The sequence below is a fragment of the Mus musculus genome, chromosome 2 (genome assembly GCF_000001635.26).
Source record: "Mus musculus strain C57BL/6J chromosome 2, GRCm38.p6 C57BL/6J".
NCBI classification, from domain to species: domain Eukaryota; kingdom Metazoa; phylum Chordata; class Mammalia; order Rodentia; family Muridae; genus Mus; species Mus musculus.
In genome coordinates this window covers 165,141,850-165,164,495 of record NC_000068.7, presented here as the reverse complement: position 1 = coordinate 165,164,495, position 22,646 = coordinate 165,141,850, and the positions used below count along the sequence as shown (strand labels likewise).

The following is a 22,646-nucleotide window of genomic DNA, read 5'->3' as shown; positions in this document are numbered from 1 at the left end:
TATCCTCCAATCCCGGGAATAAGGAGGGCAGGTGTTACTGTCTTCATTCTGCCAGATGGGAAGTAAATGCAACAAGAGACAAGTGACTTGTCTGAGGCTCTGTAGTCAAAGCTGAGACAGACCTTGGAATCAGAACTCTCAACGCAGCATCCACAGCTTTCTTCGGGGGACAGTCTCCACGCTTCCTTGCAAAGTACTTTACAGCTTGAAATCACTCTCACGCCTCTAATCTCACCTCATCCTCTTTCATGGGCTCTCTCTTAAATGCTGACACCCCCATTTTGCAGCAAAGGGAACCGAGGTCCAAGAGCAGGAATAAAAGTGTCAGGGCATGCAGTCTGTTTCCCAAATCTGGGGCTCGAGGGGGGGTTGGGTAGCAGAGAGGAGAGGAGGGTGGTTCCCGAGGGTATCATTTGCAGAAGGCAGCAAGCAGTAAGCGGGGAGTCTCCAACTGTCCCATCTGCAGCCAGAGTGTGGCTCAGCAGCCCTAGGGCCCAAGCCAGGAATCAATCGCTGGCCTCGGCAGAGACGACTTCTAAAGATGTTTTTAATTAAAGTCCAGGAAGATCTATATGTGCTACATCCTCTTGCCTAGCAACAGCACTAGCTCCTGCTCCCCTGCTGGAGGGACAACAGGATGGGAGGTTTCTGGTGGGGACAGGTGGCAGGGGGCCCTGGCCTTCGGAGTGGACCCCCAGGGATCCCAGGTAATCTAGACAGAGAAGAGGACACCTATCCTCAGTTTGTCTCTTCCATCAACAAGCTCTTCAAAAGCTGGCGGGATGGCTTGGCGGGTAAAGCTATGGAGGCCTGGTGACCCAAGCTCTAGCTCTGGGGACCATGCAAAGACAGAGAAAAACCAACACCACGAAGTTGTCCTCTGACCTCCACACACATGCACCTCCCCGACCCACACCCCACACATAAAAATGAATAACATGCAAAATTAAAACTAACTAAATAAAAGAAAAACAATCCATCCAAACGTGAGCACCACGTCTGTGCTGGGCTCTAAGCCAACATGGCACCTGGTGCCGAGCTGATGGAGCCACCATCCTGCCTCAGGGGCCTAACACACTGGGCCCTGATAGCTATCAAGTGAATGAGTGCAGCTACATTACAGGGTTTATAGGTTGAGGAGGTGGCTTGGTGGGTAAAGGGCTTACCATGCAAACATGAGGGAGGACCTGAGTTTGGCTCCCCAGCACCCAGCCAGAAGTAGCGTTGTCCTTACCCTTGGGGTCTGCAGAGACTGGGGTGTCCCCATGGCTTGCTAGTCGGCTACTCTAGCCGACTTGGTGAGCTAGCTCCAGGTTCCATGAGATACCTTGTCTCAGACAACGAAGAGCATAGAAATAAGAGAAGACACTCTTACTCTTACATCAACCCCTGCCCCTCCCCCTTTACCACATTGGCCTTCTTCCATTGGCCAGACTGTTGTTGCTGATGCAGACACCAGCATCCCAAACACACAAGGTCACCCACTGGACTCTATGAGTACAGCCTCACGTGAGTGCTGAGAGGACAAAGATCTTGTGGCCTTTAATGTAGGGTATCAGGAAAGCCCTTTGGGGGTGAACATTAGAAACATGCACAGGGCCAAGACTGTGGCTGAGATCCCTAAGAAAAGAGAGAGTGAGGGAGGGGTGTTCTAAGCCTCTGCAAAATGCTCCCTCACCTCTTCAGGCCAGACCCCACCCTTCTGCCCTGTGCTCTGCCTCATTTCGCCTCCTGTTTTCTGTGTGGTACCATCTTCATTCTGTGACTCTAGCTTGCTACATTTCTGGTTTTCTACCATAGTAGCTGCCCCACTTTCTGTCCCTAAGTATCTATCCCTCATCTCTCCACCCTGACCCACTTTCCTGCCCCTCCTCTTCTGTGTCACCTCCCCTGGTGCTGGTCTCTGGACAGGCCTCCCCCCCCCCTGTCCTGCCACCTCCCTTTCCCTGTAGCTGCTTCCCCGCCTCTCCTGTGGGTCATCCATCTACATTAGAGCGCCCCAGCTGGGGAACTAGAAGCAAGGTCAAGCCCAGCCCAGCCAGCCCATATTGTAAGTGATAGTCCAGGAGGGAGCTGGGAGGGGGCAGGAGGGCGGGGTTGGAGGAGGGGCTTGTTCCCTTCATAATCTAAGTGTTCCCAGGGACTCGACAAGTGGTTTTTAAATTTTAATAGAAAGCATTCCACACGGTGCTGGCAGCAGCAGGGGGTGGGAAGCTGTTTTTATAAATGTTGGAGAAGCTAAATGTAAGCCCAGGGTATTCCCCAGGCCCAGCAGGACAGCATGGGAGGTAAGGGAAGACAATTAGAAATGTCTTCATAATAATGACACTCAGTGACTCAGCTGGGGGAGGACTTTGCTAAAGCACTTTATCTCGTTAATCTCATTACCAGAGGGGTCTCCACATCCCGGATGCAGGAGGGACAAAATACTATTGGCTCTTTACAGATTTAGGAACCTCTGGGGTGAGGGTCCTGAAGCCTCATGTGGGGCCTGGGGAAAGGCTGGAGTGCATGAGAGTTTACCTCTGTGGCCTTCCAGCTCTCCCCCTCACACTGTACCGCCTCCTCCAGGAGCCTGATGCGGCTTCCTGTACCCCGTTGGATAGCCTGTGTTAAGAGATCAACATAATGAATGACATCAGAGCCACCTGGATAAGTCAGAGCTGAGTAGCAGGCAAGTCCTCCCTCTCTGATGTTGGTGTGCAGGAGTCTCCTACTCAGGGCCAAGGACATGGGCCTAAGTGTCTCTTGACTGTCCAGAGAACCGAAACTGAGTTCCAGTGATGTACATGTTACATATCTGGCCCTTTGACCTCTTAAACCTATCATCCCTAAGTTTCAAGAAGTCTCAGATTACACAGAGGGTAACAGGCCAAACAAAGGGAAGACTGGCTTGTCCCCTGAGTAAGGTGAGGACATACTGGGATGTGACCCAGGGATGTGATGCCTACCTACACTCGCTGGAAGTATGAGGGACATCACCTCTTAGAAGGTCCCACTTCTCACATTGTCCTCAGCTCTGAGGAGCTGTGATGACCCAGGGCACACGGCAGGCTTGCTCTTCTTCTCGATGTTACAGGTCCAGTGTGTCTGGAGGGTGACATCCTAGCCAGTAAGATCTGGGTTGGAATCATTCCTTACTGCGTAGTGGAAAAATTACCTCAGGATGGCATTGACCATGTCTGTTACTCCATTTCCTTACTGGTCCAGTCAGGGGTCAAGTCCACACTGCATCCATTCTGAGCCCAATAGAAAACTTTAAAAAAAAAAAAAAAAAAAGCCCTTGCCTGGACCCCACCCACAGAGTTCTATTTAATTGGTCAGGAACGAGACTTGGCATCAGTTTTATTTTAAAACTCCCAAAGGATTCTAATGTGTGGCCAGGCTGGGCACCACTAGAGTCTGTGCTCTCTAAGGACCAGACTTCCCATATTTAACATTCTGCACGGATCCCTGAGCCCTGAGATCCCGTTTACCCAAGAATCAGGCCATTCCTAGTCCTAGTCTTAACTTAGGCTCTTAAGAAGTGTTCAAGCAGGGGGACCAGGTAGAACCCTAGACAGCAGTCCTCCCCCATCTTCCCAGACCAACACAGCCCATCATGGATAGGTTGGCTTGAAGAACCTGAATCCCACCCCTGCCTTCCTCTCCTCTCTCCTCCCTTGTAGTTTTTCAGAGTCCCCCCTCTTTCGGTCACCAATTTACATCAACTCCAATCAATGCCCTCCTTCTACCTGGAAGGCAGGGCATTTTAGTTTTGACACCAGATCTACCCTGCATTGAAATACTGCCTCACTGACAACTGGCCAGTTGAATACGGACAAGCGCTGTCCTTGGTGCTGATCGAGGGAATGGAATCTGCCGAATGGATCCAACCAGGGAGCAAGTGCTCTTTTTTTTTTTTAAAATACATTTATTTATTTTATGCATATGGGTGCATTGTAACTGCCTTCAGACACACCAGAAGAGGACATCAGATCCCATTACAGATGGTTGTGAGCCACCATGTGGTTGCTGGGAATTGAACTCAGGACCTCTGAAAGAGCCGTCAGTGCTCTTAACTGCTGAACCATCTCCCCAGCCCCAGTAAGTACTTTTAATTTCTACCTCACAAATGAGGAACCCAAGGCACTAAGAGGTAAAGAGGTTTATCCCAACTCAGCCTCAGGTTCCTCATCTGCAAAGTGGGGTTGTTTGTTTGTTTGTTTCTTGAGATAGGAAGTCACCCTGTAGCACAATCTGATCTCAAATTTATGGTAACTTCCCATTGCAGAACCCAGAATTCTGGGATCATAGGTATTAGTAATCAGGCTCTGGAAATCTTAACAGATCTGACTGCAAGGCTTATGTGTAGGTTTTGCATGGTGGTATATGTAAAGCACTGTGTGTGATATGAAGTGGTTATTCTGTGTGTGTAACGATATCACTGGTGTTGAGCAATGATACCTAACCATGGGTTTCCACTCATGACAGCCGCGCATAGACTTTTGGAAATCCTGTGAATCGTTTGACACCACATTGGTGGCTTGACATCCAGCTGTGGCGTGAGTGCTTACATAAAAGCGGGGGAAATAAGATTTGTTTCCCATCTGCCCCTGCATCTGTGTCACAGGCTTAACGTGAGGACAGAAGAAACATGGCGGTACATCAAGAGCTGCTAGGCAGAAGCTATGGCAGTTGACCTGGGGGACAACGCCAAGGTGACCTCACAGCTGCCTCCAACCTGGCACCTTTCTCTCTGCCAATTCTGGGGAACTTCTGAGTAGTGGGGAGGGGCTATGTGGCCTAAGAAAGCCATTTCTTCCAGGCCTGGGGGAGCCGTGGTGAATCACTGACCCTTCACCATCCCCACGTGTCGGCATTAACTGTAATGGCTGCCATAAAGAATCTCAGATTGGGGAAATTATTCCAGCATCCCCGAGGGAATCCCTGGGATGCAGTCAGGGAGAGAGAGAGAGTGAGAGAATGAGAGAGTGAGAGAGCTCAGCCATGTCCCCAGGGAGTCACTCAGCCCAGCACTGTGACTTGCCTGTGGGATGGAAGGAACAGGCAGAGAAGAGACAGAGAGATTCTGCCTCGTAACCGTTACACCATCCCTATTTATCGAGCACCCATCGTGAGCCTGACACTTCGTGTATCCTCTCCCACTCCAGTGCCTCTGTGAGGGAGGTCTGGACACGTTGTATACAGCAGCGGGGCCTCCTGAGACTGCCTGCAGCCATTCCGTTCTTGGATCCGCTGGGCGCTGTTCTTGGTGCTGAAACAAAAGGATTCTCAGCATGATCTGAGGAGCTTGGAGGAGAGGCCAGGGACAAGGGAGTTTGTGGCATGTCTCTGATCAAGGTCTGTTAGTGGTTATGGCTCAGCACACCAGGCCATTTCCCCAGAGTCACCACGCCTGTGTTGACACAAGTCCCCAAAGGGGCTCTGACAATGTAGTCCTGTGTTCAAATCCCACCATATTCTCTCTCTGTACACTCAAACAAATCTTTCCCATCTGGCCCATTTCCTCACCTGTAATATATTCCAGAGGTCCACTGTGCATCTCTGAGATGCACTATGGACTAGTAATGGACTAAGAGGCTGTGACTCTAGGTATACAGTAGGTGCCCAGCAGGAATTCATTACTCCCTTCCTCTGCAACTGGAGCTGTGTCCTTGGCAACCCATGATAATCAGCACTGTAGGGGTGGGGCTGTCCTCTCTCCTCACCTTCTTAGGGCAACTCAGGTGTGGCTGGCACGCAGCTGTAGCCAACAAAGAGAGGTGCTTTTCAGGGCCTGCTTGGGAGGCTCCAGCGGCCGGGAGGGGGAACCCAGAGAGGAAAATGAGAAATGCAAAGGAGAGAAAAATAAATACATGTGTCTGTCTGGAATGATGGAGGGCCCCAGGCTGGAGGCGGGAGAGGCGGGCAGCAGGCTGGGCTCAGCAGAATTGCAGTACTGGCACTTGCAGACTCCCTCATTAGCCAAGCAGTGAACTGCCCTCACCTCCCAGCAGGCTGTTTGCTGGCCCACAGAGCCCAGCTCAGCCCCAGGAGGGTCTCACCCAGGTCCCCAGCAGGGCATCCAACTGAGGACACCACCCAGATGTAGGACCTCAGGCTCCTTCCCTTTGGGTCTTATCCTGACCACCCCCCCAAACTCTTTTCCATCTCCCCCCTCAACACACACACACACTTTTTTTTTCTAGAAAGGTTCCCATAGACCTTCAATCTGCCCCTCCCCCACCAGTCCAGTCTCACGTCCCAAGCCCTGCTTTCGTCAAATTGAACATGATGTCAAATTAGAGCCATCTCTGGGACAGGCCGGGAGAAGCTCCCAGTTTAATGAGGCAGCGTCGAAAATCAATAACTTAATTGCCGCTGTTTGATGGACTTTTATCCAATTTATGCTCTCCCCAGCAGCCTACGTGCCGAGCATGAGGAGAAGTGTGTGCGGCCTGAGGGGGGCAGCGCTGTCTGGGCATCAGGGGGAGGGGCAAGAGGGCATCACGGCCTACAGCTAACTGCTTTCCAAAGGGAAGCTGGCCACTGCCATCCTCCTGCCTGGGGGCCAGGAGATGCCAGCCTCTGAGGCCTAGTGAGCTTGGTTGTACTTCTGCTCAGCTCCTGCTGCAGAGAAGGAAGACAGGTGGCAGAGTCCAAAATGAATCCAGAGGGGCTGGAGTGACTAAAAACCCCCTGGGGCCTGCTTTCTAGTCCCAGCTCTGACTCTGCCTCATAACTATATACATAATGACTGTTACCCCTGCATCTGCCTTTGAGGGACTGCCCTTAGCTGCACAGCAGTGGGAATATCAAATCTATTCTCCCACTTGCCCTGCAGACCAAGGACTGGCATTTTGCCCGTTTTGGAGAACCTGAGATTCCCTTGCTGACCCTACACCTGGGAACTAAGGGGTACTTGAATCCATGGCCGCCTGCATCCCTAGGAAGGCCCTGGGTCAGGAAGCAGGTTGGGCCTCAGTTTGAGAGCAGGGCTGTAAAGTAGGTGTCCAATGACCTCTAGGAGATTCCCAAAGGTTCCCCTATTCTCATGGCTTCCCTAAGACAAGGAGGGAACAGGGCTGCAAAGTTTCAGGTGACCGCTGTATGACCTTTGTCTTGCTTGGTCCCCCGGGCCCAGGCACGTCCGTGATGCAGGTGATGGCCTCTGATGCAGACGACCCTACTTACGGCAGCAGTGCCCGGCTGGTGTACAGTGTGCTGGACGGCGAGCACCACTTCACAGTGGACCCCAAGACAGGTGAGGGGCGGGGCTAGGGCAGGGGGCGGGGTCAAGCACCACTTCACAGTGGACCCCAAGACGGTAAGAGGCGGAACTGGGACAGGGGCCGGGGTCAGAGATGTATTGCCTAGGCAGGTCACTGAGCTGGCTGACCCAGCAATGCTGAGGAAGCACAGAGTGCAGAGCTCAGAGCGTGTCTTGGGTTGCAAGAAACTCTGGGGTTGTGGGAAGGTGGGTGGCCACACAAGAAGAGGAGAGAGCAGGGAAAGGTAGGTGAGTCTCCTGCAAGAAAAAGAGAAAAAAAAAGAAAAGGCAGGAGGCACAGCTGTCTATACCCTGTAAGGACCTCATGTATCTAAACTTGGTCCCTTGTTCTTGGGACCAAACCGATCCCGGAGTGTTCTGGGAGGTGCTCATTTTAAGCAGTTATTAGGCTCTGCTCCCATGGCGGGTGTTGATCTGAAAAAAAGATGAAGTGGCACTTCCTTATTTACCCTCACATGCATAGGCACCACGGATCAGCACTGACACACCCACAATGCCCCTCTTTACTTACCCAGAACTTAGACCCTGATGATTCTCTGAGATCCCTGGGAGAGTGTCAGTGAAGGCAGAGGCTCAGAGAGGCAGATGACTAAGCTGAGGTCACACAGCTGGGAGAACTGCTGACCATGATCCTGTAGGACGTTCTCACGCCCCCTGGGAAAGGAGGAAGATGAGACGGTTATCAGATGCCATCCATGTGTGGTCCTTAGAACTGAAGGGGTAGGATTTGCTGGGACATTTAGGATTTGAAGTACCCAATAAGACATCAGAGGGAGAGGCAAGGGAAGGCACCCAGGAAGAAGACCTGGCACAGGGGAGATGAGGCTGCAGGTGTCCAGCCTGGCAGTGCTCAGGAGCTCAAGTTGAATCTAAGGACAGTGTGTGTGGGCGTGTGTGATGGATTTGGCTTTGGTTTTTTTGTTGTTGTTGGTTTTTTGTTTATGTGTTTGGTTTGTTATGGGGAGGAGAGGGAGGAATCTAGTCTATGAGCTCAGTTTAATTGTGTTCCCTTACACATAATATCTTCATTATTCTTGCCTCCTTGCAAAAAGCAATGTATTTCAGGAAAACATTCACACACTAAAGAAACACAAAGAAGAGAGGGCTCCACTGCCCTTCCCCAGCCCCCGCAGTCCCCACAGGTAGCGGCTGATGTGTACAGCCGGGACAATCTCGGACTCATTCGCTTGAAAAACATTAAGTCATTCTGAAAATAGACAGAACATCTCGGGGTTCAAAATTCAAAAAGTTCAGATGAGTATTTAGCAGCAATCCTTCACCTCATCCGGTCTCTAAGCCACCTTACCTGTGTCCCCAAGGCAAGCATGGCAATTTTCTGCTGGATATTTGCAGAGCTGTGCTGTGCATGTACAAGGAAGTAGGGCACATGCGTTTTTCTTTTTTGCTTTACGTGTAAGGTAGCTATAAACACTCCTTACCCATAGCTGCCGCTTTTGCTTAACAATACATCTTGAAGATGGTTCCATATCGGTCCATAAAGAGCGCCCTCGTTCTTTTATTAATGCCTGTTATGGATATACTGAAATTTATTTCCGTGGTCCCCTCCTGATGGGCATGTACCCTGCTTCCAATCATTTGCTACAACGAACAGTGCTACCGTGAATAACCTCACACATACATCATTTTGAGCTGGTGTGAGTGTATCTGCAGGGTAATTTTCAGGACGTGAAAATGCAGGGTCACAGAGTGCATGCATTTGGAATGTCAACAGAGAATACCTAGAGGTGCCCAGATTACCCACCCACCCTCGGAGGGCAGTGACCAGGTTTGCTCCTCCTCACAGACGCTGTGGGCTCATCGATGACTTCTGAGCTGGGAAGTGGCATGCTCAGGGTTTCGTTTTAACAAGATCCCTCGGGTGGCATCAGGAGAGCTCGGCTCTGAGACAAGAATTGGCGGCAGAGGGGCCCCAGAGCCCAGGTGTCCAGCACAGAGCCCCCAAAGACAAAAGTCAAAAGCTGGTACTTGCCTAATACCTGCACGGATGCCCTAACACCTGGCTAGTTAGGAGGCTGGAGCAGATGCAGGGTTGGGAGTGAGATGCTAAAGAAAGAGGAACTGCAGTGGATCCTGCAAGGGGCAGGCACTAGGCAGACCAGAGACCCTGATCTCCCCTTACCCTAGTCTCCTGCAATCACGTAGGTTGGGTGCCTTCCATGGAAACAGGAGGAAGAGAATTAAGACAACTCTACAGGAGAGGGATTGACCAACATGTCCCAGGGGCTGCAGCAGAGCTAAAGAATCCAACATCAGGGGGTTGGAGAGATGGCTCAGCGGGTAAGAGCACTGACTGCTCTTCCAAAGGTCCTGAGTTCAAATCCCAGCACCCACATGGTGGCTCACAACTATCTGTAATGAGATCTGATGCCCTCTTCTGATGTGTCCGAAAACAGTTACAGTGTGCTTACATATAATAAATAAATAAATAAATAAATAAATAAATAAATAAATAAATAAATCTTTGGGCCAGAGCAAGCAAGGCCAGAGCAAGTGGGGGGCGGAGAAAGAAAGAAAGAAAGGAAGGAAGGAAGGAAGGAAGGAAGGAAGGAAGGAAGGAAGGAAGGAAGAAAGGAAGAAAGAAAGAAAGAAAGAAAGAAAGAAAGAAAGAAAGAAAGAAAGAAAGAAAGAAAGAAAGAAAGAAAGAAAGAAAGACAGGCATGGAGAGATGGTGCAGCAATTAAGAGCACTGGCTGAGGACCCAAGTTCGGTTCCCAGCATGGCCTTACAACTTTCCATAACTCCAGTTCCAGGGATCTGACCTCCTTTTCTGGCCCTTTGCGGGCACTGTATGCACATAGCTCACAGGCAAGCATTCTTACATATAAAATAAAAGTAAAGTACTTCAAAATAAAAATCCAGCTTTAACTGTGCCAGCATTACGAGGGAAGAGATGGAAAGAAACTTCTAGAAGTTTCAGCCATCCTTCCAAATTATGAACATGGAGCTCTGAGACTGATGGAGGGTTTTGAAATCTCCTGTAACTATGGGAGACTAGGGTTGGGGAGAAATCAGGGTCTGCAGCCTGCCCAACGTCTAGCCCTTGCAAGAGCTCAGGTATCCCTTATTCTCTCGTCTGCATCTCCAGCTTCAGTGCCCACCCCTCCCCTCCCCACCCCACCCCCTTTCCCCGTACCCATGAGCGTGTAGGAATGCAGGGTGAGACAGCTTTGGTTCATTCAGATACTAACTGAGTGGTTACTACGGACCTGAGCATGCGCCAAGCACTCCGGAGACAGCAGCAGGCTATCCAAGACTGCTCTCCCAGAGCTTCTATTGGAGAAAGAAAATAAGCACACACTGATTAAAGCATAATGCTGGGCTGTGGTGGGTTCTAGCAAGGAGTGTGAAGGATTAGATGGGGGAACACGAATGCATTTGGGGGTTTCTAGGGATACACGGTACGGTCCTGAGGTCAAGGAGTGATGTGTAATGTGCTGAGCACAGCTCTTGCTGCTGCAGGGTTTGAAGCCCTACCGAGTTTGTAGCCAGCCTGAGCTACACAGTCACAGGCCAGAGTAAGATTATGGTTTGGTAATTTTCAGGTGGTGGGTAGTAAAGCCAAGATTGAATCTTGAGAGGTGACAAGGACAGGCAGGTGAAAGGTTAGACTCCATGAGATTGAGGAGGATTCTGCTTTCTGAGGGGCACTGCCCACTGCTCAGAAGGGTCAGAAGGTGTGACAGGTGAGAAGTCCACAGCCCCAGGGGAGGAGAAACAGTTTCTTGAGGACCAGAAAAAGGAGTCCTTTTCAAACCGGGTGGAGGAGTCCCAGTGGGGTCCTTGATGGATTCTCCACTGTTGGATCTGAAAGGGTCTCTACTCTGTCATTTCCCAGCATGCTTTGGATCTTCCCTATGCACCCCAGCTACCCCGGTCCCCATTACCACACCCGGGCACCACTGCCAGCCCAGCTCCATTTCCCTAGCCAGGAATATTCCGCCGATGTGGGGCTATATTTAGCTGCCACTAGGTACAGTCTGTTCCTGCTGCGTAGCTAGCAGGGAGCAGAGCCGCACTGAGGCCCGAGAGGAAGGTGTGAGGAAGGGAGGGGGGCTGCGTCACAGGGCCGAGTGCCAGAGGAGGAATTAACTTGTGTGTTTTAAAGGCCAGGCCTGCCAGCCAGCCCCCCACGGGGGCGACAGGGATGGCATATTCGGGCTAATGAGGCATCATGCAGGCTCCAGGGCCCCTTCTGCAGCATCTGGAGGAGATGAAGGGGTTGGCAAAGACAGCTGGATCTGGGGACTCTGGGTGAGAACGAGGTAACGGCCACCACAGCTAGGTTATGAATGCCAGCCCCTGCCTAGTGTCACCTCAACGTGGAGTGAGAGACTCCCTCCGAGATGCCATGATCTTGACTAAAATGTCATACCTGTACCAGGGAAGGCCACTGGTCCTAGAGGGGACACAACTCAGACTTGCTAAGCATCTGCTGTGTGCTGGGCCCTGGGGTCGGTGTGGGGAACTCAGCTCCACTTGTATGTACCCTTGTAGATTTTTTTCTTCCGACAGAGAACCTAGGAAGAGCCCTCTGGGTGAGGAGGGCAGGGAGGAGGCAGAAGAGGCCACTTGAGAAGTCTGAGTGCTAACTGAGCACTTCACCCCAAGCCCTGGAGATATCTTTAGGCTGACAAAAGACCAGCCTGCATCTCCACCCCCTGGGACTTGTCCTTAGGAGTGCCTAACCCAGGATGCAACAAGATAAAATAAAATAAATCTGCAAGGCGTCTCAGAAATGTGGGAGCTAAGGCTGAAGAGATGGTTCTGTGAGTGCAGTGCAAGCTTGAGGCCCTGTGTTCAGAACCCCAAAACCACAGAACCCCAGAACCACAGAAGGCTAAGTGGAGTGGGTGGTAGTAGCAACAGCAGCAGTAGTATGTGTGTGAGTGTGGGGGTGTGCATTTGTGTGCACATGTGTATATGTGCTCATGTATTTGCCGGTACATATGTGTGCACATGTGTACACACACACACACATACACACACACACATATACATGTGTGTGCACATGTGTATGTGTATTTGTGCGTGCATATGCATTCATGGGTATATATGTGTGCACATGTATGTGTGTGTTTGTATGTGTGTGTTCCACACATGTGTTCATGAGTTTATCTGTGTGCCCATGTGTGTGTGTGTGTGTACACATGCATGCCAGTAACCCCAGCATCCTAAGGTGAGATGAGAAGCAGAGACAGGAGAACTTCCAGGAGCTTGCAAGCCAAAGCTTGGAGTATGATGTAGTGAGTCAGGAACGCTGTCTCAGACAAGGTGGACGGGGAGAAATGGACACTCAACATTGTCCCCTGCCCTCAACAAGTGCGCTGTGGCATGTGTGTGCCCACAGCCACAAGTGGGCTGTCTTAGCCACGTTTCCATTGCTGTGATAAAGCACCGTGCCGAGGAAACTTACCATAGGAATGCTTTATTTGGGCCAATGGCTCCAGAGGGTTGGGGTCCACAGTGGCCAAGCCATTCAAAAGGCAGAGAATCGTCTGGATCATCAAAGCCCACCCTTTGTGGTATACGTCCTCAGCAAGGCCACATCCCCCAATCCTTCCCCCAAACAGCCACCAACTGGGGGACTAAATATTCAAATGCCTGAGACTTATGAGGAATATCTCATTCAAAGTTACACACACACACACACACACACACACACACACACACTACATACACACATAAACAAAAACAATTTTTTAAGAAGTGAGCTGTGTTCCTGTCTCATCTATGCCTCTGCAGCCCCCCGGGGGCAGGTGTCTTCATCTCTTTTTCTCTTGCTATGATAAAATGCCCTAGGGGAAAAAAAGACTTAAGCCAGAAAAGGTTTATTTTGATTGGCAGTCCATCACAGCAGGAAGTCAAGGCAGCGGGCACTGGAAGTAGCCAGTCACATCTCATCTCCAATCTGTAATCCAAGAAGGGGGAAGAGAGCCAGCGCCCCATCGCTCCCTCTCCCATTCTGTGCAGTACAGGAATGGTCCCTCCCGTAATTAAGATGGGTTTTCCAGATCGATTAACATAATCAAGATAATCCTCCTGCCTCTGGGGTAATTCTGCCTCCCAGTAAGAACTCATGAGAGCCCATCTCCTGATAAACCCCAAGAACTTGTACAAAGTCAGGGTGGCTGTGTAGCCACACCCGTGACTGTCTGGCCCAAGTCGGTACTTTTTTTTTAAAGGCTTATTTGTTTTATGTGAGTACACTGTCATTATCTTGAGACACATCAGAAAAGACCATTAGATCCCATTACAGATGGTTGTGAGCCACCATGTGGGTGCTGGGAATTGAACTCAGAACCTCCAGAAGAGCAGTCAGTGCTCTTACCTGCTAAGCCATCTCTCCAGTCCCCTAGTTGGTCCTTTTATGCTCCTCATATCCAATGCTGTGCGCTCCCAACACATCACAGACCCTCAGCAAGTGTCAGGTGAATGGACAGGATCATGGGATTTGATCATGATTTGGGAATTCTGTTCCCCCCTCCCCACCCACACACACAACCTCCTCCTGTGCCCCAGCACTCAGGACATTCATCTCTCAGTATCCCACAGGGATTGGCTCCTAGGCTCCAAGGCCGTTGGAGCATAAGGTGGCGTGGTACCGGCATGTCACCTCACACCAGTCTCTCATGTACTCTAAATCATCCCCAGAGGTCTGAGGACACTGTACATGAAGTGAATGTAGGAAATCGGCGTCTCACTCTCCTGCTCGGGGAATAGCAGTGAGGGGGACGCACCGGGCGCTCAGCGCAGGCGCAGTTACGCTCTTCATATTTTCCATATGTAGTTGGCTGTATCCGAAGGGGATGAACCTGCAAATTTGAAAGCTGCTAGAGCAGACACGGAAGGATTACTGCAGTGTAGCTCGTCGCCCTCCCCCTTCTCCCCGCTAACGACTGAGGCCGTGAAGTCCACTCCCCCACCCTTGAATCTGGTGGTTTGCTTTGGCCCGATAGAAAGTTACAGAACCATCACCATACAGATTCATGTAGATCGCATGGTTAGTTCTTGAGAGGCCTTTCATTACCTTGTGCTCCTGTGTAGGCATTCAGATAGAGGTCAGAGGGTGGGTGTGTGGGACTGGGTTCTATCTTTCTACCATGTGGGAATGGAACTCAGGCCACGAGGCACAGAGGCAGGCTCCTATACCTGCTGAGCCATCCTGCCAGTCCTCGGCTTTGTAGAACACAGTCCTGACACCTCACAGAAGGGTGGCAGCTGACTGGAGGGAGAGGGAGCCCATGAGTCTCAGCAGACAGAGGGAGTATGAGGTCATCAGGACCTCTCAGGCAAATGGCCCTCCAGTTAGACCCAGCTGCATGAATTAGCTTAGACCCAGGCAGCCCAGGAACAGCTAAGCTAACCAGATTTCCCTATTAGTTACATAAGGCTAAGTACCAAACTAACCCACACTTCATGGAGCAATGGTTTATTTTACAGCTGTGACTGGCTGGGCGGTTCTTTGACGGGGCGGTGGGGGGGGGGGACGGTTTGTGGGACAGCCCTTGGCTGTCAAGGCAGCTGAAAGCTGACTCAGCTGGCAGGCCTAGGCCTCTCCCCCATACCCCTTTCCAGTCTGCTTCAATGTGCAGGGGCCTCAGGATTCCCAGAGAAAAGACCCCATCACTCAATACATAACAGGACTCTGACTTGTTCACTAAGCCAGAGCACAGCGCATGCCCAAGGCCAGAGTCAGTGGGCAAGGATGGTCCAGGGTTGTGTGTACTGGGCAATGTATTTCATGAGAAACTATCGCCATAGCAACTTCATATAGTGTATGACTCATGAGAGGGCCCAGAGGAGACATGAGCCCCTTTCGCCCACTCCAGGGTGCCCAGAGGCTCTGGAACCACATTCTCTATAAGATAACATGTCCCCAGTCCCTCGGGAGCCAGAAGTGGTGGGGACAACAGGGAAGCTGGCTGCATGGCCCCCAACCCCCACTCCCCACCTACTCACCTAGAGCCAGACTTGTGCTCTAGCCTCCACTCAGAGCTGGGGATGCTGAGTTTTGAGAGACAGCCATTCAGTGTAGCCCTAGATGTAAGGTGGCCTATGAGTGTCTGGCTGGTCAGCTCCCTGTTAGACATGGTGTACATCTCTGTTCTCCAGCACTGGGGAGGTGGAGGCAGGAGGATCAGGAGTTCAAGATCAGCCTGACATAAATGAGACCTTCTTTCAAAACAACAGCAAAGTCAGCTCTCTTCCTGCCTTCCTGCCTTGAAACTTGCCTGCCAGCCTGGTGGCCACCATACTTGTCTACCATTTGTCCTTGCTCCTTTGTTGATGCTGGCCTTGGCCACTCCCTCTGGCTCTAACAAACATTACCCTTTTCTTCTCTTCCCTCTCTCTTCTCTCTGTTTCTGGCTCTTTTCCCCCACTTCCTTTCTCTTTTTTGTCACAAGAAGCCTGCCCCCCTCCATGTCTCTCTCCCCTAGTCTCTCCTGCTGTCCTTCCCCAGGTCTCTGTCTCTTTCCCAGGATCCTTGGCTTCTCTCCCTCCTTTTTCCCTTCCTCTCTTCCCTTTGTTCTTTCTTTCCTCCTCTTTTGATCACAAAAGCAGATTATCCTGAGCACTGAGAACCCCAGTGCCTACCTACAATTCACTCCACACACACACACACACACACACACACACACAACACAATACACACCACTCATGCATCACACATACCACACATACAATGCACACCACATTTATTCTAAACACACACATCACACACACTATGCACAACACATCACACACACTATGCACATATACATAATAAACACACACCACACACATACACCACACACATCATCTATACCACACATACACACACCACAGACCACACACACACTATATACATGTACATACTACACACACACATACACATACAACACACACACACACATACACACACACATGCATGCCAGCCTCTCCTCCTGTCCCATTCCTTTTACGGGAATCTAGGGACTTGAGAACAGCAGGAGTCAGAGCACAGGTTTTATGGGGCGCATCCTGGAGCTGCTGGTGCATGACTCCATCTGATACTCAGGCCCAGGCGCCACCTGTCACCACCTCTGCTTAGCAGGTTAGAGGGGGCATCAGGAGAGGCTCTGAGTGCCTCATCCACCCCCAACACTGGGGATCTTACACTGAGGACACAAGGCCTGCCATCTTCTACCCAGAGTTAAGCTTCAGTATTTGAATTTCTGCTTCTACACTATGGGCAGCTTGGAATATATCTGCTCAGCTCTTCTCTGTGGCCTGGACAGAGAACCCATGCTTGGGGCATGGGAGAGGGGTGGGGATGAGGGGGCACATGCAGGAACAGGCACGTGTGACTGCGGTCCATCTGTATGAGGCTCACACCTGTGCACGGGCAAATGTGACCCTCACTGACTGTTGCCTACATTTTAAAAATTCCAAACAGCTGCTGCTACCAAATTCTGCAGGTCACTAACAAGTCAGGTAGACACCCTTCTCATACCAGATCCTGGGGGGAACTGAGACCCTCTGTGGGACTGGCTATCCAAGGAGGAAGCCCGGGGTGAATTCTGGTCCATGGGCCTCCTCTCGGCAAAGCAAGTAGTCTTCTGTTTGAAGCACAAGTCTATATGTGGAAGTGTGTGCACGTGTGTGGCAGAGCGTTAGTCTGTTAGTGTGTAGAGGCATGTCTGTGTGTGGGAAAAGATGCAGAGAATTCACTTGTTTGTGATTGTCCAGTGTGGGAATACGCATGTGAGAGAGGTGTGAAGTGTCTGTATTCAAGTGTACAGTGACTGATGGACTCTGAACCACCCACCTTAGTTACCAAGGCAATCTATACAAGGAAAACATTTAGCCAGGCATGGTGGTGCACACTGTTAATCCCAGCACTCAGGAGGCAGAGGCACATGCATTTCTGAGTTTGAGGCCAGTATGATCTACATAGTGAGTTCCAGGGCAACCATGGCTATCTAGAGAGACCCTAAACAACCCCCACCCCAAGCATTTAATTGGGACTCACAGCTCCAGATGGTTAGAGTCCATGGCCATCATGGTGAGGACCATAGCAGCAGGCAGGTAGACACAGCACTGGAGCAGTAGCCAAGAGTTCATCTGGTTTGTAAACGGAAGCAGAAAACTTAACTGGGAATGATGTGCATTTTTGAAACCTCAAAGCCCACTCCAGTGATACACCCTCCCACAAGGCCACACCTTCTCTCACAAGGCCACACCTCCCCCAACAAGCCACACCTCCTAATTCTTCCCAAACAGTTCCACCAACTGGGAACCACCCATGAAAATAGATAGCCTTTGCGAGCTATTCTCAAGCCACCATCCCACATGTGACTTGTGCACCCATGTCTCTCTCTTGACCTTCAATACACAGCCAAGCATGGCAGAGGCATGCTTTGGCCTCGCCAGAGTCTGCCACCATGTCCCAACTCTCCCTCGCCCACAGGTGTGATCCGGACAGCCGTGCCTGACCTCGACCGTGAGAGCCAGGAACGCTACGAGGTGGTTATTCAAGCCACAGACATGGCAGGCCAGCTGGGTGGCCTCTCAGGTTCCACTACAGTCACCATCGTGGTTACTGACGTCAACGACAACCCACCCCGCTTCCCACAAAGTAAGGAGGGTTACTAGTGTGTACCTGCCTGTCAGTCTGCATGGGCACCTATTGGCCCAGCTCTCCTTGAAGCTTCCTGCCTGACGGGAGACTGCCATACGGGTGTTCCTATGTCCCCAGTCACCCTGTTGTCTCCCAAGCCTGCCTCCCACAGAGGGAAGCCCTTACCAGTCTGGTTTTGCAAACAGAAGGATTGCTGTGGCCTCCCCATCTGAGAAGCTCTGCACACCCTCTCTCTACCTATTTTCCCTGTTGCTGGCCTTTCAGGGCCCCTTAGCTACTGCTGGATCCATGACCCACTCTTGCAAAGATGTTGAAGGCTCATAGGGGTTCAGATGGAGGGGCAGCCACTGCACCCAGGCAGAGGGACACCCACGGTTAAGCCCAGGGAAGCTGAGTCTGAGGACAAGGTCTCCCTGGATCAGGCCTTACCTGGCTGGCCGGGCTGGCCCAGGCTCAGGCCCAGCCACCACTGTGAAGCTGCAGTCGCAGCTGGCAGAGATGAAATGCCGCCGAGAGTCGGCTGATTCCTATCAGGCGAGTCATTACCCGAGGTCTGCTGCTCTCATATTAGGCCCTGCCACAGGGGACTGACCCCCCCACAAGATAAGCGAATGCAATCCCTTAGCTAAGCTCGCGGCCGCCTACCACTTCAGCCATTCAGCACAGGCATGCCCCAGCACAGGATCACGACGCCAGACCCAGAGGCCCCAGCACTCTGGTTCCCAAAGGGAAAGCTCCAGGCCAGGCATCAGTAACAGGCTCTGGGCAGCAGGCTGTTCATGGGGGGCAGAGCAGAGTCAAGGCCCAGCCAGAAAAGCTGCTATGTGCCTTCCTTTCTTCTTTCCTTCCTTCCTCCCTTCCTTCCTCCCTTCCTTCTTCCTCTTCTTCCTTCTATCTCTTGCTCCCTCCTTCCCTCTCTTCCTTCCTTCCCTCCTGCCCTGTTTCTTTATTGTGACTATAGAGAAAAGAAGGACAGAAATTCTGAAAGGCCAGGAGCTAACACTGAGCCCCACCAGCGGGTCCCAGAATCCCCCAGGTGCCTTTCTCTGTATCTTCCTTCTCCACCAGTACCAACCAATGCTCATTTCTATGCTTTTCAGAGTCTGATCTCATCTCTCCTTATCACCAAGCACTCTAGACTAACTCGGCTCTTTTGTGAACCTCGAATATGGGAAACCATATGGTATAAAGTGCTATGTGCCTTTGACTTTCAAAACTGTGTTCCCAATCTCTGGTTGTTTCTTCTAGCTGTGTTCCTTTTCCTTGCTGTATAGTATTCACCGTGTATCTATCCTGCTGGAAACCTGGCATCTTTGAACTTGTGCACTCTGAACCTAGTTGCCCGTGTCTCCTAGTGGCTATCAGCAAACACATCTCTAGTGTGGCTGGGAAGTGTTTCCTCATGAAGCAAGGTGCATGCCCCTTGTACTACATCCCCACCAACACTGAACCTTGACAGGGTCTTTAAGAACCTAGGACTGCCTATTTGTAACTGCCGCTGGCTTTTATTTCCTCGTTCACTACCAACACCCTGCATGTTGTGAGGCAGGCTGAGTCGCTCACCAACACAGCCCACCCAGGAGACAACTTGCCCTGCCTGGTGACTGACAGCCATGACCCTTGTCTCCATGGTGCACACTCAGCCAAAATGGGAGAGAGTTTGAGAGAAAGACAGTAGCACCTGATAGAATGTTCCCAGGGGCCCTGGGAAGGAAAGGAACAGCTGAAGATGCAGGGAGGGTCCCCAAAAGAGGAACGTAGAAAGGAAAGGAGGGCGGGCACCTGCAGGTGAGCCCTGAGTTGTGCTGGGTGGTCACTGGACCATCCGGCAGGGTGGAGCCAGAGCAGGTTATTCGATGGGCTGGCAGCATGCTTGTTGTGAGGTGGACTGAGGGAGCCGCCATGTCTACCCCAAAGGCAGTGGGGAGTTATGGAGAGATCAGAGCAAGGATCCTCTCCAGGTTGTTGTGTGAACATGAGAAAGAGGTAGTCATTCCACTCAAAGGTCCCCAGGCATTTGGTGGCACCATGAAGCCAACTCCCAAATGTTACCTGGGCTGACCACCATTCAGCCGGGCACTCTCACCTTGACGTAGGCTCTGGACAGAGGGCAGAATGCTGTTGGCATGTCTTCTGTCTCTCCTTCACTCGTGGGGCCATCCCTGCCTGATACCGTTCACTTCAGAGTGTTTGCACCTGCTGTCTCCTCTGTCTGGAGTGTGTTTCCCCAGCTATTTGCCAATTCTGGCTCATTCCCTCTTCCCTTTATCAGTGAGGCTCTACCCTCTTATGCTGTACACTGTCTGGGACATCAGAGGTCCCTACCTCACAGACTGTAGCATCTATGTTGCCATAGCAACACTGCGATTAGGAAGGTGTTTCTCCCATTTCACAGATGACGAAACTAAAACTCAGAGGCTCCAGACCCTGAACATTCATAGTAAACCCCTTCTTTCCCCTTTGCTGGGCAGGTGGCTAAACATACCTCAAAGATGACAGGGTTGGCCCCATACCATCAACCAGGAAGCCTGGGGTGGAACAAGAGACATCTGATTGCATGATCCTGCCCTTCAGAGGGCAGGGCCATTGCAGTCTGCAATTCCCAACTAGCCAGGAACTCTCCCACCTCCACCCCAAGCCCCTTCTCCCCTCCCCACCACTCCAGTCCCCGCCCCCCTCAGATCCAACCCCACCCCTGGCACACACAAGCCCCTCCTCCTCTCCCCAGCAGAGGCCTGGGTCTACCTCCTGGCATGTCCCCCACAGAGATGTACCAGTTCAGCATACAGGAGTCAGCCCCCATCGGTACGGCTGTGGGCCGCGTGAAGGCCGAGGACTCAGATGTGGGCGAGAACACGGACATGACTTATCACCTGAGAGAAGAGAGCGGCAGCGGAGGAGACGCGTTCAAGGTCACCACGGACAGCGACACTCAGGAAGCCATCATAGTGGTGCAGAAGGTACCATTGCCATGGGCAGGGTGGGAGGGCAGGTGTCTGAGCTAGCTGTGGCATGGAGGGGACCTCGTTTTTCCCCTCCAGGGTGGAAGACCAGGTGCCTTAAAATGAGGCTGAGAGAAAATAAGTGATCTACCACAGTTGTGCAGGATGGTCTTCCTGGACTTGGCCATGGCCGTAACCACTCAGGGTTTTCGAGCATTGAGGGCTATGACCTCAAACACACTCCCCAGTGGGAGGCCTGAGTCCCCTGCCCCGGCCCACACATTGTTGCAGGCCTCTGTGTGCCCCCAAGAGGGAGTGCCTTGTCAAGGTCACTCAACTGGGACAGCCCAGTAGGAACACAAGCTCAGGGCCCTGGCTGCAGAATCCAATTAGTTTTCAGGTTTTTTTTTTCCTCCTGTGCCCCAACTGTAAGATAGGCCCCTGTTACAAATGGAGGTGGGGGGCCCAGAGAGCCCAGAACACTCCATAGTTTTTTAGAGCCCACAGCACCAGAACTCATCCCAGCACGCTAATTTTCTCTCAACCCCACACTCAGCAGTCTGATGGCTCCTGGAGGCACCTGAGGTGTCTGTGTAGCAGGCAGTGGCTCCACAGTCTGGCAAGCCCCGCCTGATGTGTGGTCTGGCTTTAGAAGTTATCAATCATTCCTAGGCCAGCAGCAAGCCAGGGAAAGAGGGGACTCGATGCTGTTGGGGAAGGACCCCCTGTACCCCCATACGACAGACATGAGCACACCACCATGTGACCACAGTCACTAAAGCTCTGCCGTTGAGTTCATCTTTGCAGGAAGGCTAGAGCCAAGCTTGGCCAAGGTGCTCTCTCTGCTTGGGCAGCCTCATTTGCTCTGCCAAAGCTGAAAAGGCCAGTCTGATTGTCCATAGTCACCTCACAACTGGCTGAAGACAGCCACAGGCTGGAACCCAGGGCTGCATACATCACATCTGTGTCCCCACTTCTCTTTGGGAGCCACGCTGGCTTGACTTTGAGGGACCACCTGCTCAGGGTGTTGCGGCTCCTTTCTGGCCCCCGATTTCCTCATAGGTAAAAGAAAATTGTTCCTAAGTTGGCTATTAAATGGAGTAACAGATGGAAACGGACTGAGTGGAAGAAACCTGGGGACCCGCACCTTTCCAAGTGATGCCTGTGTGGATCCAGGCAAAAGCAGTTCCCTAGGAGCGCCCTTTATGCTGGAATGGGTTGGTCTGGGCCTCTAACAGCTTGCACTAGCTGAGCCAACTGTGACCTTGGCTGCCAGCTGTGTCCCCTCTTCCTGACATCACCCACGAGGCCCGTCACTGACCTCGCCCCTCTCCTCCTCCCCCACCCTCCAGCACCTGGACTTTGAGTCGCAGCAGGTCCACACAGTGGTGCTGGAAGCCCTCAACAAGTTTGTGGACCCCCGCTTCGCCGACCTAGGCACATTCCGAGACCAGGCAATCGTGCGCGTGGCCGTGACCGATGTGGATGAACCCCCCGAGTTCCGGCCACCCTCCGGCCTACTGGAGGTGCAGGAGGACGCGCAGGTGGGCTCCCTGGTCGGCGTGGTGACGGCGCGGGACCCCGACGCCGCCAACCGGCCCGTCCGGTGAGACCCCCGCCCGGGGCCACGCCTGCTGCCTGCTGTCCTGCCATGCACCACCCCAACAGACTGGGGGCGGAGGGGGGTAAGGGGAGGGGGAGCCTGGGAGCCAGAGAGCCCAGGAAGCAGAGAGGAAGCAGTTCCAAGCAAGACAGGGACCAAAATGGAGAGCCAGTTCCCAGGGGTACAGCTGGAGAAGTCCCACTTCCT

The 22,646-nt window shown here is 52.0% G+C and overlaps 1 protein-coding gene across 10 annotated transcripts in view; it reads left to right on the top strand.

The window, feature by feature from the left end:
• Cdh22 (cadherin 22) overlaps window positions 1-22,646 on the top strand; it is a 123,424-nt gene that overhangs the window by 70,429 nt on the left and 30,349 nt on the right. For 6 of the 10 annotated variants that reach the window (XM_017314852.2, XM_017314851.2, XM_030246472.1 and 3 more), the window contains 4 exons: window positions 7,127-7,246; window positions 17,724-17,891; window positions 20,661-20,854; window positions 22,189-22,442. In XM_017314852.2, the coding sequence (XP_017170341.1) occupies window positions 7,127-7,246; window positions 17,724-17,891; window positions 20,661-20,854; window positions 22,189-22,442 (736 nt within the window). Of the gene's footprint in view, window positions 1-7,126; window positions 7,247-17,723; window positions 17,892-20,660; window positions 20,855-22,188; window positions 22,443-22,646 lie in introns of those variants that run through there. The other 4 variants (XR_003949827.1, XR_003949821.1, XM_006498534.4 and 1 more) reach the window with 3 other exon arrangements.